Source organism: Telopea speciosissima, chromosome 6, assembly GCF_018873765.1.
Source record: "Telopea speciosissima isolate NSW1024214 ecotype Mountain lineage chromosome 6, Tspe_v1, whole genome shotgun sequence".
Lineage (NCBI taxonomy): Eukaryota > Viridiplantae > Streptophyta > Magnoliopsida > Proteales > Proteaceae > Telopea > Telopea speciosissima.
The window spans coordinates 56,055,335-56,073,866 of record NC_057921.1 but is presented as its reverse complement, the minus strand read 5'-3'; the positions used below and the strand labels follow the sequence as shown (position 1 = coordinate 56,073,866).

At 38.2% G+C, this 18,532-nt stretch overlaps 2 protein-coding genes across 3 annotated transcripts; one reads left to right on the top strand and one right to left on the bottom strand.

Moving 5' to 3' along the window:
- Positions 1 to 507: 507 nt before the first annotated feature.
- LOC122663626 (GTP-binding protein YPTM2) lies at positions 508 to 5,083 on the top strand. Its single transcript, XM_043859229.1, has 8 exons — positions 508 to 729; positions 2,127 to 2,199; positions 3,176 to 3,223; positions 3,306 to 3,353; positions 3,940 to 4,011; positions 4,101 to 4,256; positions 4,358 to 4,461; positions 4,743 to 5,083. The coding sequence occupies exons 1-8, from the start codon at positions 716 to 718 to the stop codon at positions 4,837 to 4,839; spliced, it is 612 nt and encodes a 203-aa protein (XP_043715164.1). The 5' UTR covers positions 508 to 715; the 3' UTR covers positions 4,840 to 5,083.
- A 2,172-nt stretch (positions 5,084 to 7,255) lies between these two features.
- On the bottom strand, positions 7,256 to 11,869 carry LOC122663625 (RGG repeats nuclear RNA binding protein A-like). Of its 2 annotated transcripts, XM_043859228.1 has the most exons (8): positions 11,410 to 11,869; positions 10,349 to 10,670; positions 10,172 to 10,237; positions 9,869 to 9,995; positions 8,568 to 8,726; positions 8,423 to 8,479; positions 7,437 to 7,627; positions 7,256 to 7,405 (listed from the first exon to the last, which is right to left on the bottom strand). In XM_043859228.1, exons 1-7 carry the CDS (start codon positions 11,597 to 11,599, stop codon positions 7,445 to 7,447), a joined length of 1,104 nt encoding a protein of 367 aa, XP_043715163.1. In that variant the 5' UTR covers positions 11,600 to 11,869; the 3' UTR covers positions 7,256 to 7,405; positions 7,437 to 7,444. The 2 variants fall into 2 exon arrangements, with proteins under 2 accessions (XP_043715163.1, XP_043715162.1); XM_043859227.1 differs by having other exon boundaries at positions 7,256 to 7,627.
- Between the last annotated feature and the right edge of the window lie 6,663 nt (positions 11,870 to 18,532).

Here is an 18,532-nt window from a genome sequence, read left to right as displayed (position 1 = left end):
GTAGAGTTGGAGGGAGACGGATGCATGGTAGCCGGAGCCGGAGAAGACAGGGAGTGGAAGAGGGAGAAGGCTGGGGTTTTTTTTTATGTTTTTAGCATGAAGGGTAATTTAGTTATTTTACTTCCACTCAGTTACTTCTCAGTTATTTCCATTAGTTTTTGGATCCAAAATGATATATTAATCCTTAATGGGCTGATATTAAAATATTGGTCCATTTGAGGCGGTGGCACTGAAAATTTCCCATAAGAGTAATGGACGCCAACGGCGAAGTTTTCAGTTTTTATTTCTTCATGGACTCTATTCTCTTACGTTGCTGAGAAAAATCAATAAAATAGAGGGAAGGGAAGGAACATGTGTTGGTGTAACATTTAAAAAGTCAAAACGATTAGGGGTATTATCGTAAATTAAAGCTTCCACCATTCTAAGTTTTAACATCTGTCTTCTCACCCAACCCCCCAAATTAATGTCATTCGTCCTTTTTTTGCGATCCTCTGCACGCCTCTCTTTTCTCCCTTCTCTGATTTCGCCCTTTCTTTAGATTTCGTGTTTCAAATTTTTTTTTTTCATTTAAATTTCTCTCTCTCTCCTCCGAATCAATCTTCATCCTTTTCCGGCGAAGATAGTAGCTTTCTCTTCGAATTGGCGCCGGAGAATCGGAGGAGTCTGTCATCATCGTCGGTATTCGTAGTTTAGTCCTTCTCAGCGGCATACAGTCATGAATCAGGAATAGTAAGTTCCAGTAATCCGATTCCCGTCATCGCCCAACTATTTAATTCCGAAACCGCTAATGCTTAATAAAAATCTCGTCTTTGTTAACTTATTGTTCAGTTTGTGAGGGATTTGGTTTAATTTTGTGAGATCTGTGATGGTTTTTTTCCAGGGGAAGCTAGATTTATATTTTTTTTTGTCTTTTCTTGTAGATCTTCACTTTCCCCCGCCTTTAATAGTTTGTTGGTTTTTTGTAATTGAACTTTTTCTTATTTTGGGATAGCAGGAAGCGATCTGACAGTAAAACCAAAATCGTGGTACTGTGGTTTTAGATCCAATGTTTAATTTTTGTTGCTTCTGTTTGGAATTGTTATTAAGGTTATCTTTGAGTAATCGAATTTTATTCTGTGCATCATTTTCTGTAATTCTTTCTTTTCCGCCGCCTTGATTATATTTGAGTCCGAAGAATGGTTAGTGTGTACGCTTTCAGGTTTCCTGAGTTTCAATTACAATTGAAAAATGTGAGAAGATCCACGGTTACTAATTAGTGGATATTGTTACGTTACAAGATCATATTTTTGTTTTCTTCATATCTTATGGTTGTTTTGTGTTTATCAGTTTTACATTTACCAGCTAGATTAAGGATTCGGCCGGGGAAAAAATTGGATTTTTTGGAGTCGTGTGGTCAGAGTACAACTTGCATGATATATCACATATGTATAGATCGAAGTGCGTGCATGACGGTGCACATGTGTGCAGTCATTTCCAGATGGTTTCCTCGGCATGCTTATTTGGTTTTGGAAACTCCCTTCATATTTTATGCCTGAGCCAGCCAAGAGCTTGGGCTACTCTGTTTTGGCACTTAGGGAGTGAGGTTCCCTGCTCCTTTTCTTATTCAATGACTTGGTTATTGTATGCGTGTTCCTCTATATTCATAATGGTCAAACAAGATATTGGTACTGAGTGTCGGTTTTACCAAGATGTTGGATTGGAGCCTGTTAACTATGGCCATGTATGCTCTAGGGTCTTTAATGATTGCTACATTAAGTGACGAAGGTTGTAGTAACTTTCATCAAAATATGAACTTTCCAACTGCTTGAATCTATAACAACTTTACTTGCTGCCTCTCACATTGAGATCCATCTAACTGAATATTGTTGAAACCTTCATTAACTATCATACACTACAAAAGATTTTTTTTAGTCAACGACCATATTGGGGAATAACAGAAAGAGAGAAGCTTCAACATCAAAATTATCTAAGTCTTTTTAATTCACCAAGGTGAAAAGAGTTTTAGTTCATTAGGGATGTTTTCATGTCCTGCAAGTTTTTGTTATTGAAGAGAAGGAAATATTTTATCTTTTCTAACTCATTTTTGAAGAAGGTATCTTATATCATCTGTGTTTTCTCTCATGCAGTGATTATCTGTTCAAGCTGTTGCTTATTGGAGATTCTGGTGTTGGCAAGTCATGCCTCCTTTTGAGATTTGCTGTGAGTTCAAAAAATGACATTATAATTTATTTCTTCCTTCTTGTTATTATTTGTGTTTGGTAGTTTGGAAATTGTGTGGATTTATTTTCTAATACCACAAGTTGATTATAATCTACTTGAAGGATTAAGAGTTTTCATTCTGAATACTTTATTTATTAGGAAATCATGAAAGATTATTTGCATTTAATGTTATCAAATCAACTTTAATGAACATTGTCCCCTGGGGTGTGTTTGGTAAAGATTTGTATTTTCCCATCTCGAGTATAAATCATTAATATTGGTTAAATCCATGTACCTTCTTCTGGCAACACTGGAGTCAATTTTGTACAGAAAAATGCTATGTCCCTCTTGAAATACTTATTGATCAATTATGAAACATATGTAATTCACTCGAGTTCAAATATGTTGAGCGCAATGTAAATGCAATTTAGTTTTAGCTCAGATCTGAATTTTAATTTTTGTTTACAAATACCCCAGCAATCTAAAATCAACAAAATAAATTAAATATTAATTACAATTTCAGCATACAGTAGTACCATAGTCTGCCGGGTTTTGTAAATCGAAATCATATGCTGTCTTGAGCATTATGTTAATGCTTGATGCATTTCTGCGTATGTTATTGCTCTTGTTTTGGCTACTCAATTTAAAGTAGCACTGATATTTTTACATCAAAACTGAGTGCCTGAGCTTTCACTTAATATGATCATATCTTGTTCTATGCTTTGCTTTTGAATGTTGGAATGTTTCTAATATGCCAATTTAGATGTGTTTTTTCCATATGCTAATTTTACTTTAGTGACCCATGTTAAGTGCAAATTATTGAACTTAATTTCTGCATATATTTTGTTTCAGTTGTTTTTGTTAATGCTAGATCTATGCTTGAGACTGGTTGATTGTTTTATACTTTTCTTTACATTTTGATGTACAGGTGCAGGCATTGATAGTACACTAACATCTTTTCATCTCTTAACTGCAGGATGATTCATATCTAGAGAGTTACATCAGCACTATCGGAGTTGATTTTGTTAGTAACTGCGACCTAATCGTTTAACTCTTTTCTCTCACATGAACTGATGGTTCTAATGGTATTTTTTACCTTTTTGTAGAAAATACGTACTGTGGAGCAGGATGGGAAAACCATTAAACTTCAGATTGTGAGTTTTTCATTGCTGTTGTCCTCTTCTTTAACCCTTGACCTTTCTTGCACTATCATTATTTTAGTATGCATCAGATAATGGCAAACCCCTTGAAGGGATCCAAGTTTTGTAGTAGAACAAGCTTTGTAAGGCACTCATGCAGTGTGTGATGTATTCAACCAAAGGATTCCTACTGGTGGTTAAAATTATAACGCCTAATGAATCTCATGACTGTACAACCTTGACTCTTCCAACTCCCTCCCTCCCTCCCCACCCCACCCCCAGCCGTTTTTTTTTTTTTTTTTTTTGTCTCATCTTCCCACTTTCTGTTTCCCTTTCCTTTTGACTGTCCAAAGTTTTTGTGAGATTTCAAGTCATCCAGTTTGGGTTTGGAAAGGTGATAACCTTGTGCCTTTGCCATACAAGTATTATTCCTCTGGCAGTTTTTTTTCCTCCTTGCACTTGTATCGTCTTGGCATAATGGTGCACTTCACCAAGAATGTTGTTAGGTCCCTGGCTATTATCATCCTAATTCTCTGTTGCAAAGTATTATCAGTTTGTGCTGACTATTTAAGCAATCCTTTGGCTTTTCTGGGTCATGCAGTGGGACACTGCTGGGCAAGAACGTTTTAGGACAATTACTAGCAGCTACTACCGTGGTGCACATGGGATTATAGTAAGCCATTTCTTGTTCTTGTTTTTTGTATGCTGTGCTTTATGTTTCTCATCATTGAAGTCATCTCATATGGTTTATTTTTCTGGCAGGTGGTGTACGATGTGACAGACCAGGAGAGTTTCAACAATGTCAAGCAATGGTTGAATGAAATTGACCGCTACGCAAGTGAGAACGTCAATAAGCTTCTAGTTGGAAATAAGTCTGATCTCACTGCTAACAAAGTGGTGTCGTATGAGACGGCTAAGGTAAAACCAGTCATTCCTCCATTCTTTTTTCTGGGTGGCATGCTTCTCTTTCAAAAATATAATGATTGATCGACTCTCTGTCTCCTTTTCCTATTCTAAAGGCATTTGCTGATGAAATTGGGATCCCCTTCATGGAAACAAGTGCGAAAAATGCTACTAATGTGGAACAGGCTTTCATGGCTATGGCTGCTGAGATTAAGAATAGGTATATCCTTTCATCCTTGCAAATCAATTGTGATTGTGTTTTGAAGGTTATGGTATTAAGGAAATAAGGACAAGCTTAGTCATTGTTTGTTACCCATTGAACTGATTCTTTCATCCTCCACCCCCCCCCCCTTCCTTTCGGGAAGGTGGGTTTAAATAGGGATTTGATTACTTGACCCAAGAATTATGCTATTTTATTGTGCAATCCTTTTTAGATTATCCATTCACTTTACTGATAATCAGTTTACTGTTATTCATTTCTATTCCTTGCCTTGACTGCAGGATGGCAAGCCAACCTGCTATGAACAATGCCAGGCCTCCCACTGTGCAGTTCCAGGGACAACCTGTTTCCCAGAAGGGTGGCTGCTGCTCCTCTTAGAGAAGAAGCATTAGTTGGCACACGTAGGTCTGTCAGTTCCTCTTATGGAATGTAAAACTAGCGTTCTTCTCCCGTCCTCCTGGAATTGAAGACACCTCACCCTCCCAACTTTGTGACGTTTGCCTTTTTCAGTTGTTTCAGATTTGTTGCTTAAATTCCATTCTTTTCTAATATTTGATTTGTAAGGCCTGTACAAATCAGGATGTTAGTCAATGTTAGTATTTGATTGCTCTATTTCATCCCCCATTGCCATTTATTGTCGCAGTACTCTTGATATCACTAGATAAGCTTGTGAACATTTGTTCTCTGAAGTCAATTCCAAGCAACATTTCGAAAACCGAAGCTGTTTAATTTGTCTAAAAAATAGAGGGGTATCTGTTGCGTATGGTCCTTGGACAGAAGGACCATAACTTTTGGCTATTTATCTTGGATTGAATTAGCTCGAACCCTACTGCCCTCTCCCTACAAATCATCGTTAAAAGAGTAAAATGCAGTGGAAGCATGTTCTATTTTAAAAGCATGACTGACTAAGAAAGGTGAGACAGAAATTTTAGCCAGAAAAGGATAGATCTTGACCTCACGTTTTGTCTGGGTCGATGATCTGGTTGGTACAACATAAATATCGTGTTAAATTACTGATACAATGACGGATATGAGAGAAGGAAATCTTTTTGCAGATGCTGCACTTCTAAAGGTAAAACCAGTAGATGACAAGCCTGACCCTATATTTTTTTATAGGGATCTGTTATGAATGTGCAAGATCTTCCAAACTACTCAAGAGGCATGATCCATATTCAGGTTGCGTCGGATTGTAACGATATTATCCGACTCATAAATGATCTGCCGAGCTTCATTTCCTATGAAGTGGAATCTGTTATATAAGACAGACCAAGACATCAATCACCAAATACCACTCTTATCAATACATTCTTTTTACCCAAAAAAAAAAAGTGTCATGGTTTCAAGGATTAAGATTAGGATCAGATCAAATCAATTGTATCTCTCTCATCCTTGCATCATTTAGACATTTACTCATATGGTACTCTATACAATCAGTTGACCCTTTATTGAATTTATGCACCACACCACATAGAGAAACAATGGAGTGAGAAGGCCTGATTCAATTGGATGGGTACTTAATACCATAACCTTTTTTATTGGAATTTGATGGTATCACAATATTAATTTTTACCTTAATCACCAAAAGATAGCAGTGGAACAAACGAAATCAACCTACACCTTTAATATACATTGTAGCACACAAATTTCCATGAGAATTGTTGGTCAAGAGATGGATGATAGTAGACAGTAAATTATGCTATAGCAATTAAGTATTGTCACCTTCAAAAAACATATGAGGATGAAAAATCTTTATGGAGCGCCTAGGATGCATTTTTTTAATATAAAAAAATTTGTTACGTTTTTTTTTTTTGGGCAAAACTAAAATAAATGAACAATATTTTGCCCATTGGCTGAGCAGACAGATTATTTTATGACTACAATATATGCCAGCATATACAGACCTAAAAGATCAAAGGTCTCCCTCCTGTCAGTCTCACAAAAATCCCTCGCACCAGGAATAATTATCACCTTCAATTTGTGGGCACCTCCAATTTCTCCAATTCCTCTAATAGGGGGGGTGGACCCCATGGGTGGTCATTTCCAACCCCATGTGAGGAATTGGAAGGGACAACGAATTGGAAGACACAACAATTCCTCGCACCAGCCAGCATGTGTCTTGGGGCTTACAAGTGGGGAAGGAAAACCTTCAATAGGTATACCATTTGGGGTGTGGATATCCCACAACCCCAGCCTTGAGGAAAAGGTGCATCATTCTATCTAAAATGAAATGTACGTTTTGCACAATTTATACCCCTAAGGTTACATGAACCATTCGTATCAGTTTTAATGTTGAAGGAACTTCACTAGGGTTATCATGCTCATGGTAAGGTGTCATAATGTGTCTAAAGTAAATTTTGGATTGTGTATATGAGGGACTTGGAATTCCATCTGATTTCTAGTTGCATAGAATTCAGAATCCAATGTTTGGACAAATTAAAAAAAAAATCCAGAGACTTTAAGAATAACCAATTACATTGTCTAAGATGGGGAACATAAAGACCAGTCTCAATTCCTCCATGTTAAGTTTCTATCCAAATAGAGGACCAAGTACAGTGGTCCATTGGCTGCAAAATTATGGTAACACATGGACTTAGGCAAGTAAGAAAGTCTAGAAAGAACCAGGATACACGCTCCTATACTCTAAACAAGCAGCAAATTATTGCCAATCTTTGACCTTCGTAGGATATATATAAGTATATTGATAGCTCCTCCTGTCCTAATATTTCTCAAACATGTAGGCATTTAAAGAAATCAAGACGGGAAATTAAAGAAACAATAGTGAACAAATCCATGAAAAAAAAACCTAAACTTTACACTTTTAAGAACATTTAAATACGTTCAAGAGACCTATTGATACAGGAAAACCTCATATCATTCCTGCTCATATCCTGCCGCTGGCGTACTATTCAAGATCAAATGTAAATGGCGAAGAACCCAAAACAAGGGAAAACCAAAGATGTCTGGACGATGAATGGTAAAAATCTCACTTGACACCCAAGGTTGGGAACTGCCCAGGATCTTCAATGGAAGGGGCCGCAGCATTGTTCGTCATGCTGCCTCCACTGTAACCCCCCCTACCACGACCTCCACGGCCACCCCTCCGTCCTCCAGGACTATAGTACCTCTCACCTTCAGTAGGCTTTAGGAACTCATTGATGCTGACAGACTACATTCACACATTATTTAATGGCAGTCAGTCCAATATGAAAGATATTAACAGGCTCACAATAGCTTGGAATTAACAGGGGTCAACTGGCCAAAGACACATGTATCCAGTAGTCAGCAACAAGAGTTGATCAGAAGAGAAAAGAACTGTACTTGGGCACCGCCATATAAGATGTAACATGGGATGTGCAGCTAATGATCTAATTAACCAATTTAGACAGGGGATAAGAACCAATAAGCCAATGCCCAAGGGCATGCTAACCAATCCAAGGTCAACTTTGAAGTTAACCTTGTGCAATTTCATGAGATCACCCAGCAATCAACGGGGAACCATGTCCATATCATACCACTAATAAAAATTGTTTCCCAAATTAATCTCTGAACAAAAACCAAAATTCAAGCTAAACCATTCAAAACAGCCAATGTAAGCATAGAGGCAGATAGCATTATTAAAAAATGAGGGAGCATTTTCTGGAAGGAGCATGGTCCCACACACACACAGGTGCCAATGAGAGCTCGCACGGAAGCATCATGGGGTGAGATTTCCACCAATCATAACAGTAGGGGTGGTCAGTCCCCCGCCCCAACTGTGTCTGGGTGAGGGCAGTACACACTCCCACAGAGAACTTTTCTCCTTAAAATATGTTAACAAATAGATGCTCCATACTACATTTACTGTATTACAATGATCCAATTGAGCTACTTCCAAATTAGAAAGCAATTCCAAGCACATCCAAAAGCCACATTTTAAGTTGCAGGATAAATACATGATAAACTTCAGACTTATGTTACATACCTTCTTAGCTCTGTCTTCCTTTTCAGCAATCTCTTTCCGCTTATCCTTGTCAGAACCCTAAAAGGAAATCAAGTAATCAAAGTAAAGACATTTGCCTTCCAACTTGATTAGTACAAGAATTTCTAGGAGGTTAAGTTAGCTTCACCAGTTTAATAAAGATATCATTATTGTCTTTTTTGTTGGAAAGCGGTTGCATAGCTTCAAACTCTTTGTCCACTTCAACCTTCCTTTCCTCAGTCTTCAGTGCTTGCAAAGCCTTCCTTTTTTCTTCCAGCAGCTTCTCATACTCATCAAGAGTCATCTCCTATGTAATAGAAAAAATAAAAGGGAAAGAAAAGGCATGATCAGTACTACAATAAAAACTTATCAAGACATGGTCAGGAGATGCATAGTGTTTTCACAACCAATTTTTCAACAAATTCTGCATTCAACTGTAGTCAATCAGAATTCTATATGCCTACTTCCACTAGCATACAAGATGGTCAAAATTTTGAAAACCACAACCGTGGAAACAGACTTTGGTCCCTAAAATCTGAATTTAGTGAAGTACACCAGTGGCCCATACGGATGACTATACTGAGTCATTGCACAAAAGATTTATATCTAAAAAAATCTCACACAAAAACCAAGAAGACCAAATGACTTTGAAATAGTTATTTTGAACTGAGATAAAAAGCTATAGATAAGAAACTACAACAGTGCTTTCAAAGGGAACTCCACTTCCTGCCCTGTCTTCACGTTCCACACCCCCCCCCCTCTTCTCCTCGCAACTTTTGTTTCTTTCCTCTTTTGGAACAAGACATTCTTCAAGGTATCTACAACTGCATGGTTAAAACTTTCAACAAAACCAGCTCCCAAAAGGTACTGGGATGCAGAAACCACAACGCCTCATGGTCCCTATTAGCAACCTGTTAGTCACTTCCTAAAGGAATATGTAAGGTCGATCTACATTGTCATAGGAACTACTCTCAAAAGTAGTGTGTCCTTGAAATCTGTTGGTTGACTTAAAAAATAAGCAAAAAGGAAAAACAGAACTTTCACTTCAGGCTAGCGAGTTTAGGCATTATCACCACCCATAACAATTCTGTGCATAATTCAACATAAATTATCATGTCCAATTATTTTGTATTAGGATTTAAATCCTCAACAAGTGTCGTACAAACACCACTTACTCTTCAAAATGATTTCACTTAGACCATGCTAATCTGGAAAAAAAGGATATGTAAATTTGTTACAAGAAAATAACCCTTTTATTTGGACTAATAGATGCAACTATGTCAACTCAATAAAGGATGACCTTTGAGGCTTTCTTGTGATAAATATTTAATTCTTTTCATTCAAAGGATATAAAACGACCGCTGTGGATTTCAAACCAAATGAAAAAATCAAATTAAATCATATTTCAAACCAAATGAAAAAATCAAATTAAATCATAAATCCAGTCACCTTCTCTTCAGGTTCCTTCTCTTCTGGCTCATTCACAGGATTCTCCTTGCTGGCATCTGCCTCCTCCTCTCCTGGTTTCTCACTGCTCACATTCTTTTCATTAGTGTTGGCAACTTCCTCAGTGTCCCTAGCAGAACGGAAGGGGGAAAAAAGAGGGAAAATAAACAAATAAAAGAAATATTTGTAAAAATAAGCATAGCACAACATAGGCAACAGAGAAGGCTATCCCAATGACATGGCTACAAATGTCTGAAATTTTGGACAGCAATGGAAAATGAATTCAAGTTGCAACGAGGTACTCACTGATTAAGTTCGTCAGTGGAAGTTCCCCAATTCCCACGACCAGCTCCTTCACGTTTGAATTCATTTCTACACACAACATAAATCAAGGTTTAAAAGTACCCGTGTTAACTATAAATAACTGTTGGTACTCAGTTGTCACAGAAAAGAAATAGTAAAACAGAATTAAAGAGCACTCACCCACGTCCAGTACCGCTACGTCGTTCAAAAACCCTTCTAGGACGCTCCCCATCGACCGGCTCTTCATTGCTGAAACCACCTCTGCGGCCACCTCGGTAAGCACCACCACCACCACGAGGTCCACCGTAGCTACGCCTTTCAGTGGGTTTCCCAGCATCTCCATCTTCAGGGGCATTGTACCCTCCAGAGACTCCATTGTTGCTATACGCATTTTCATTGTCGACCACTTCTCGATCTCGACTAAATCCACCACCGCGTCCACGCCCATAACCGCGTCCACCACGGCTCCCTCCACGAGCAGCTTCATTCTTAGCGTCCCTCACTATGAAAGAGCAATAATGAACATTAACAGACAATCCATAAAACAATAAGTGAAAATGATCAACTTAAGGGAAGTGATAGATTCTCTCACACGAGATGGCATATCACTAATCTTGACAAGGCAACCAAACAGGAGAGAGGGAAACAATAATACATCATGCACCACAGATGAGCAAAGTCCCCACAACATCTAAAACTCAAAATCTTCGAAAGAAAAGGAAGGAAACAGGTTGATAATCGCCGACTTCCCTATTCGATTGATTAACAAACAAATCTATTAAGAAACCTCAACAGTACTCCGAATCAATAAAAAGAAGGAATTTAGAAAATCAAAGAGAATAACCTTTTACTCTTAAGTACATTAATAAACAAATCAATTCATATAAAAACAGCAGAAAACCTCTAGAAACTACATCAATTAACAAATCAATTAACCCATATCCAGCATGTAATGTAAAAGCAGTTCTAAACTCACAATCAAACGAATACAACAGAAATGAATACTTCAACAACAAATTCTAAGATTTCGACACACAAAATATAAGTAAGCAAATGATCAGTAATTACGAACCACATCAGTATTAAACATAAGCCAACCATTTCTATCCCACTCCAATCCAAATATAAACAACACAAACAGATATCACATAGAAAACTATGATAAAGCAAGCAGAGCTAATTTAAAAGAATCAGCTCAAACACGATAAAACAGAGATGGGCAGACGGATAATAAAGCTCACCAGCCTGAGTAGGTGGGAGAAGCTTGGATGGAAGCTTAGCCTGCTTGGGCTGCTGATTTTGAGCAGAAGCCTGGGTGGGAGCTAAGGCTTTCTTCGGGGCAACGACCTTCTGCTGCTGAGCAGCGATCAGCTGCGATGGGTCATCGTTGTCATCGTCACCCAACAGGTCAAAAGGGTTCGCGCTTGCCATTTCCGTTCGGGACCGTGAAAACCCCTAAGCAATTCAATAGTAATAGCAACAAGGAACCCCTAGCTCTCCATGAATTCCATCGATGCAGATCTATAAGTTACAACCCTCCTACAACCCCTTTCAGGTTCCTTTCTTTCACCTCAGAAATGAAGAAAAGGATAGACAAACCCTAGCCGCAATGACAGATCCACAGAGGAAGAGTTAGAGAGGTGATAAGTACCAGAGCAAGCAAAGAACATATAGGAGATACCTAATCTCAAAAACCCTATTTATCTCTCAATGACACTTGGCGATTGTTATTATTATATCATTTCATTGTCTTATAAAGTTAAGTTAAAAACCGAAAATGCCACTCCTCCTGCAGAAGATTACGAAAGTGCCACTTGAACGTTGCCTGCCGTCGGCCATTTCATACATCAGACCGTCCATCATGTGCACCTAAACAGAAATGTTTTTGGATGTGTGGGGCTGCTTTCTCAACCCCTCTTACAAATTAATCATTAAACGGTTTGATTTCGTTGTAAATGGTTCGGTTCGATTTGATTCAGTGTAAGATTTTTTAGGTGAAAATAGAATTGAACGGTTTAGCAAACAGTTTCAACGTTTTCGATTTTAAATGGCTTTAAACGGTTTATTAGACTTTTTAATATTTTATTCAAAACCATTTCTTTCTTTCTTTCTTTCTTTTTTTTATTTTTATGAAAATATATGCAAACTTAACATTGAATTGAATTGATTATTGTTGTATTTTATATATTTTAATTTTTCATTCAAACTGATTGAATGTCTCTTAAAATTTTAGTCAAATTTATTTATTCACCATAATTGCTTATTCTAATAATGAATGACTTAACTTCCTATGTATATATTAATCGGTTAAAAAAGTTTATCGTAGGTTTAAATGGTTAAGTTCGGTTTAAATCGTGTAATTAGATGGTCTCAATTTTGAAACAAAAATCAAACCATTTATTAAATGATTTCACGATTTCGGTGTAAACGGTTTGTCGATTCGATTTCGATTTGGTTTTGACACCCTTATGTAGGAGCATCCAAATCTGGGTCAATCCTAGCAAAAACAAAAAAAGTTGACAATGTGGGTCCCCCTATTAATGAAATCGTTTAACATGTTGTGACTGGTGTGGTGGGAAATTCTTCACATTTCACATTAATCTGGACTATGTCGCGTGGTTTTTCTTTTTTCACTTTAAAAAAAAAAAGTTTTCTATTGCGTGTGTGTGTGTGTGTGTGTGGTTGGCTTGATTTGTTTATTTTTGTTATTGGTTTTGTACATACTTCGTCGTTGTATCTCTCCATTAAATTGCACATAGGTGGAAATGATTTTTTTTTTTTTTTTTTCCAACATATGATTTCAAAGTCTAGGCATGACAACTCTGATGTTCCTCTGAGATGGAGAAAATCCTTTAGTGAATATCACAGTTCTCATGTTTGCTCCTACATCTAGTATGCTTCTAAGAATGGATAAAATTTTTCGAGAAAGATCTCAATTCCCACATGTGCTCCTGAATGGGAAAGATTTGTTGGAGTTTCACACGAAAACAATAATCCCACAGGACTTAGGCATCCTCTCCTTCCGGCTCTTAGATGATAGTGTTGCTGCCTCTTCTCACAAGTTTTTATTATTATTATTAATTTTTTTTTCTCTCTCCAAAATTAATAGTGTAAATTACTCCGTCACCCATTGTTTTTCCTCCCCCATCCCCATCTCTGCAGCTACCATCTCAGCTCGGATTAATGCATCCTAAGGGGATTATTTGGCATCTGTAAGATCGAAACAGTAAGGGGGGTAAGAGCACAAGCCTACCCAAGCCAATCTCCCCCCATACAACTTCTCCAAACACCTACTTATTTGGGAACAGAACACATATGACAGCTCTCTAGTATTTGTACAATGGATCGACGAAAAACTATACAAAGACATGGCAGTGTGAGCTCTTAGATGTCATTGTTGTGCCAAGTAAGAAGCATATCTTCAAGCTCCACTTTTTGTTGGATATTTGACATGTGATATGTCCATCAAATCTAGTTTAATTTGATTAAATTACTTAATTTTAATTTATTATTATGTGCTTATTATAATTATTTTTCTATGTGCAACAAATGTACGGATCCGGCTCCTCTCCAGGGAGTCCAACGCCTAGGGAGTGCCCAGGGGGCATTCAAGGGTTGGGTTGTGCCGCACACATCTCGGTGCATGCATAGGATTGTGTGCAGAACAGCCCAATGGCTGAATGCCCCCTGGGTGTGCTGGGCTCCCTGGAGAGGAGCTCAATCCCAAATGTACCGTTTACTTGTTGACAATTATGGACAAATTTGATCAGTCTGGCAGTCTGTTATAAGGTTACCAAATTGTATAATTTTGCTAATATGAATTTGCATGAAAATATATATGTGGGTACACATGTATGTTCAACATTGATTTGTTGAGGTTCCTAAATGGCTCATCGCCAGTTGTACATGGCAACAGGAATCTCTGATAGTTGTTTTTTCTTTTACTTGAGAGACACTGTTGTATTTATACATTTTACGTTTATGATGTGCCAATGGTTGATACCTACCAACAAGTGTACCTCACATTTGAAATATTGTGCTTGAGATACTTCACGTTACACAAATATCATGTTTGAGATACTTCTTGTTTTATAGATGTTATCGTTGAGGTGCCTTTTCTTTTTATATTTTTAGGCTTACCCATATGTTTGACCTCTTCTCGTGTCGATCTACCGCAACACTCACTCGTGACAGAGATAAACGGAGAGGCCCAATGGTGCTCTGTTTTTTGGCGATGGCTAAATCTGACCCTCTTCGATTGAAAGACCATATCTGTTCCATCAAATAAGGTGGTGATGGGGTGAGGAGTTTTGAAAGTAGTAGTATGGGCAAAATTGAAAATATGAAAAGAAATCTTCTAAATATAATATTTCAAACGTGAGTACCCCAGGCATAGCTTCTTTAAACATTAGATACCCTAGGTGTGATTTACCCAAAAAAATATCCAAGTATGTCCATAAATGCATGTGGTTATCCACATAAAAGGATTTTAATTATCTTTAAAGAATTAATTATGCATAAGGTTAAATTTAATTAGACGAAAAGGCCTAAATGACCCATCATGTGCCTACACTCATCCTTAGCTTATTTTATAAATGATTTGGGTGTGGGTCTCTATAACATGGACCACATCAAAAGCTAACGTCCCCTTCACAGTCCAGTAAGGGAAGGCTCCATACACAACCTTCAATTGTATCATAATCACAATTCGTCCATCACCATCCATCCATGTTGTGAGTTTCAACCCAATTACAATCTCCCAGATGGAAATGTAAATTCTTTGGATTACCAACAAAAGATGCAAAGGTTTGAAGTTCAATTCATGTTGGTTTATATGGTTGTGTCGATCCAAGGAGTGGACTTCCTATCTATTGCCAGTTTGAAGGCCTCTCTAAGTCTCAACATGTGGAATTGAGCTCCTCTTCAAGGAGCCCAGCACGCCCAGGGAGCATCCAGCCATTGGGTTGGGCTGTGCTGCACACATCCCTAGGTGTATGTCAAGATATGTGCGACACAGCCCAACCCTTGAATGCCCCCTAGGCATTCCTTGGGTGCTGAGCTCCCTGGACAGGAATTGGATCCCAACATATGAGGGAATACTTATGAGATCCCAATATAGGTGGATAAAGAGAAACTTTCTCCATAAGGGTCTCTATAACATGGACCACATCAAAAGCTAATGTCCCCTTCACAGTCCAGTAAGGGAAGGCTCCATACCCAACCTTCAATTGTATCATAATCACAATTCATCCATCACCATCCATTCATGTTGTGAGTTTCAACCCAATTACAATCTCCCACATGGAAATGTAAACTCTTTGGATTACCAACAAAAGATGCAAAGGTTTGAAGTTCAATTCATGTTGGTTTATATGGTTGTGTTGATCCAAGGAGTGGACTTCCTATCTATTGCCAATTTGAAGGCCTCTCTAAGCCTCAACATATGAAATTGAGTTCCTCTTCAGGGAGCCCAGCACGCCCAGGGAGCACCCAGCCATTGGGTTGGGCTATGCTGCACACATCCCTGGGCGTGTGCCGAGATGTGTTCGACACAGCCCAACCCTTGAATGCCCCCTAGGCACTCCCTGGGTGCTGAGCTCCCTGGACAGGAATCGGATCCCAACATATGAGGGAATACTTATGAGATCCTAATATAGGTGGATAAAGAGAAACTTTCTCCCAGGTTTTATAACTAACCAATGACTAAACAAATGAAGTCTTACGTATAAAAAAAGTTATATCATGTATGCGTTAGAATTTAAATACGCAATCAACATGATGAATTCATTGAATATGAAAGCATAACAATCACAGATTCGATAAGGAATTCGTACATGGATCTATTCTCAAGCACTCTGATCTTTCCAGTTGATTTTGTCTACTCTTTTTTATATAACAGATAGGGTTAGCAACTAATAGACATTGCAACCATTTATAAACTGAGAGCAAACCAAGCTTCTACCATAATTAAGCATAATTGCAAATAGCCCACACAAAAAAATATCACTTTACATTTTAAGTGGTGTGGGGAAACCTTGCCCAAAATGAAATTATCAAAAAATTAAGGGAGAGGGTTCTCTAAAAGGGAGTGTGGCTGGCACATAATCCAGAAAGCCATTCTTCTAACCGTTGGATTGGGATAGTTAAATATGGACTCTTGTTATAATTAGGGCAAAAAAAAACCCCCAACTGTATTAAAGTTGTATTTCAAATCGTATTATTTTCATATATAAAAATTACTTTTACAAGTAACTAAACTCCTGACCAATTTCTTAGAATCTCTCTCCCAATAAATACATGCACTTGCTCTTCTTTCTCTCTTCCTGGTCATCTTCTTCATCTTTGGGTCAATGAGTCAATCCCACTCCTTCCATTCCAATTATATTTATTTGGACAAAGATATCCACTGGATATACAATCATTGAATAGGGAACTGCATAGACGGTGAGGGGACGGAGGGAACTGCAACGGAGCTTGGAAGGGGGCAACAAATCGAGGTTGGATCACATATGTGAAATTACACTATTAGACCATTCAATAATAGTTCCACACTTCCACGTCGTCATTGTATAAAGGAGTAAAGAAAGTGAGATTACCAACAACTGCCTAGCTCAGTTAGTAAGCCGTGGTACACTTCATGCCCATGCTTACCAGGAGGTCTCGAGTTCGAATCTCCTGCCTGATACCTTATCCCCTCCTCGGTTCGACCACCTCCCCCCCCCCCCCCCTTTCTATACAAAATATATGTATAAAGCTACCAATCTGTTTGTAACGTTCTTGGTTACAAACATACGATCCCATCTCTATACATGGATTCGGCTCTTCTGTAACGCGGCCTGCTTCATCGATACGTGGACAACTTCAAATCTGAGGAACATGAGTGATTTGCCTAGACGTGCGATGTACCTAAAATAATGTGAATTTTGAAGGCCAAATAGAATAACCTTTCTTTTTTCTCCTTCGTTCACGAGTCTGCTCTTTTCTGCAAATTTCTTTTTTGCACTAATGATATTCTGATTCTCCTTCGTCCTCGAGTCTTATCCCTTTGAATTTTCGTTTGTGGATTCAGCTTCTCTGCAATAACGGTGACCTCTTTTTCTCCTTCGTTTCAGAATCGAAAAAACCATTGAACATGCCCCCAAACTGTTAACAAAAAAAAAAAAAAATTCGAAGACTGTGATTCTGAAATTCTGAATTCTGGATTTTGAGATTGCGATTGATATTCTCTCCTTCGTACTCGAGTCTTTCACCATTCTGAATTTCGTTTCAGACTGTGGATTCGGCTTCTCAGCAACAACAACGGTGACCTCTTTTTCTCCTTGGTTCCAGAATCGAAAGTACCCTTCTCCATGCTTTCTAGCACTGTCTTGAATGAAGAATGATTCAGCAGCACCCTGAAAAAAGACAACATTAGCCATCAAAAAGCATAGCAACTCAACCGAAGGGAATAACATGAATAACAACAAAGGCTAGATGATTTGGGAAAGACAGGCCCACTTATGTTGACAAGCTGCAGCCAATGCAAAATAAATAAATAAACCACTTGGAGCTCCTTCGTTCCATTCGTCCAGGTTCAATGCATAAGCAGCACAATGAGGAAGCTTGGGAGAGCATAAAAAGAAAGCACGGGACAAATACTGGGTTCAAAGGGATCTCTGCTCGCCGTGTTACAAAATTTCTCTTTATTTTGTCAGTGGATGGAATCCTCAACCTGAACATTTCAGCATACAGAGCCCAAGCCGTGTCTATCTTATTCAATTTCAAAAGCAAACTCAATAACTCATTACAAGATTCAATCTTGGGAAGAATTCCCAGAGCTTTCATCAAGTAGAAGCATTCGAGAGCTTGCTCTGCTCTGCTCTCTTTAATCCACAACAAGCCCTAATCGACAGATCTAGAACAATTGAACTCGACAAGTCCAAACTCTTGTGAGCTAGCACTTACTCGTCGAAAAGCTCCTGGTTCGTTGCAACACCACCACTCAAAGCTCTCTTCAAGAGCTGCCAAGCAGGTTGCGGCGATGGAATCCAGAATTCCAGAATCGCAATCTCAAAATAACATTAGTGCAAAAAAATAAATAAATAAATAAATAAATTTTTTTATTTTGCAGAAGAGAGAGCACAGTCGAAGGAAAAGAAGAAAGGTTTCTCTATTTGGCGTTCAAAATTCACATTATCTTCGGTCTCATTACATTAGTGCAAAAAAAAATTAAAAAAAAAGCTGAAGAAAGCAGAGTCATGAACGAAGGAGAAGAAGAAAAGTTTCTCTTGGTTTTGTTAGTTGCCGATATCGTATCGGTGGCATGATACGGACAAGAGGTAAAATGGTCAAAAAATATATTTTTATGGAAATTCAAGGGCATTT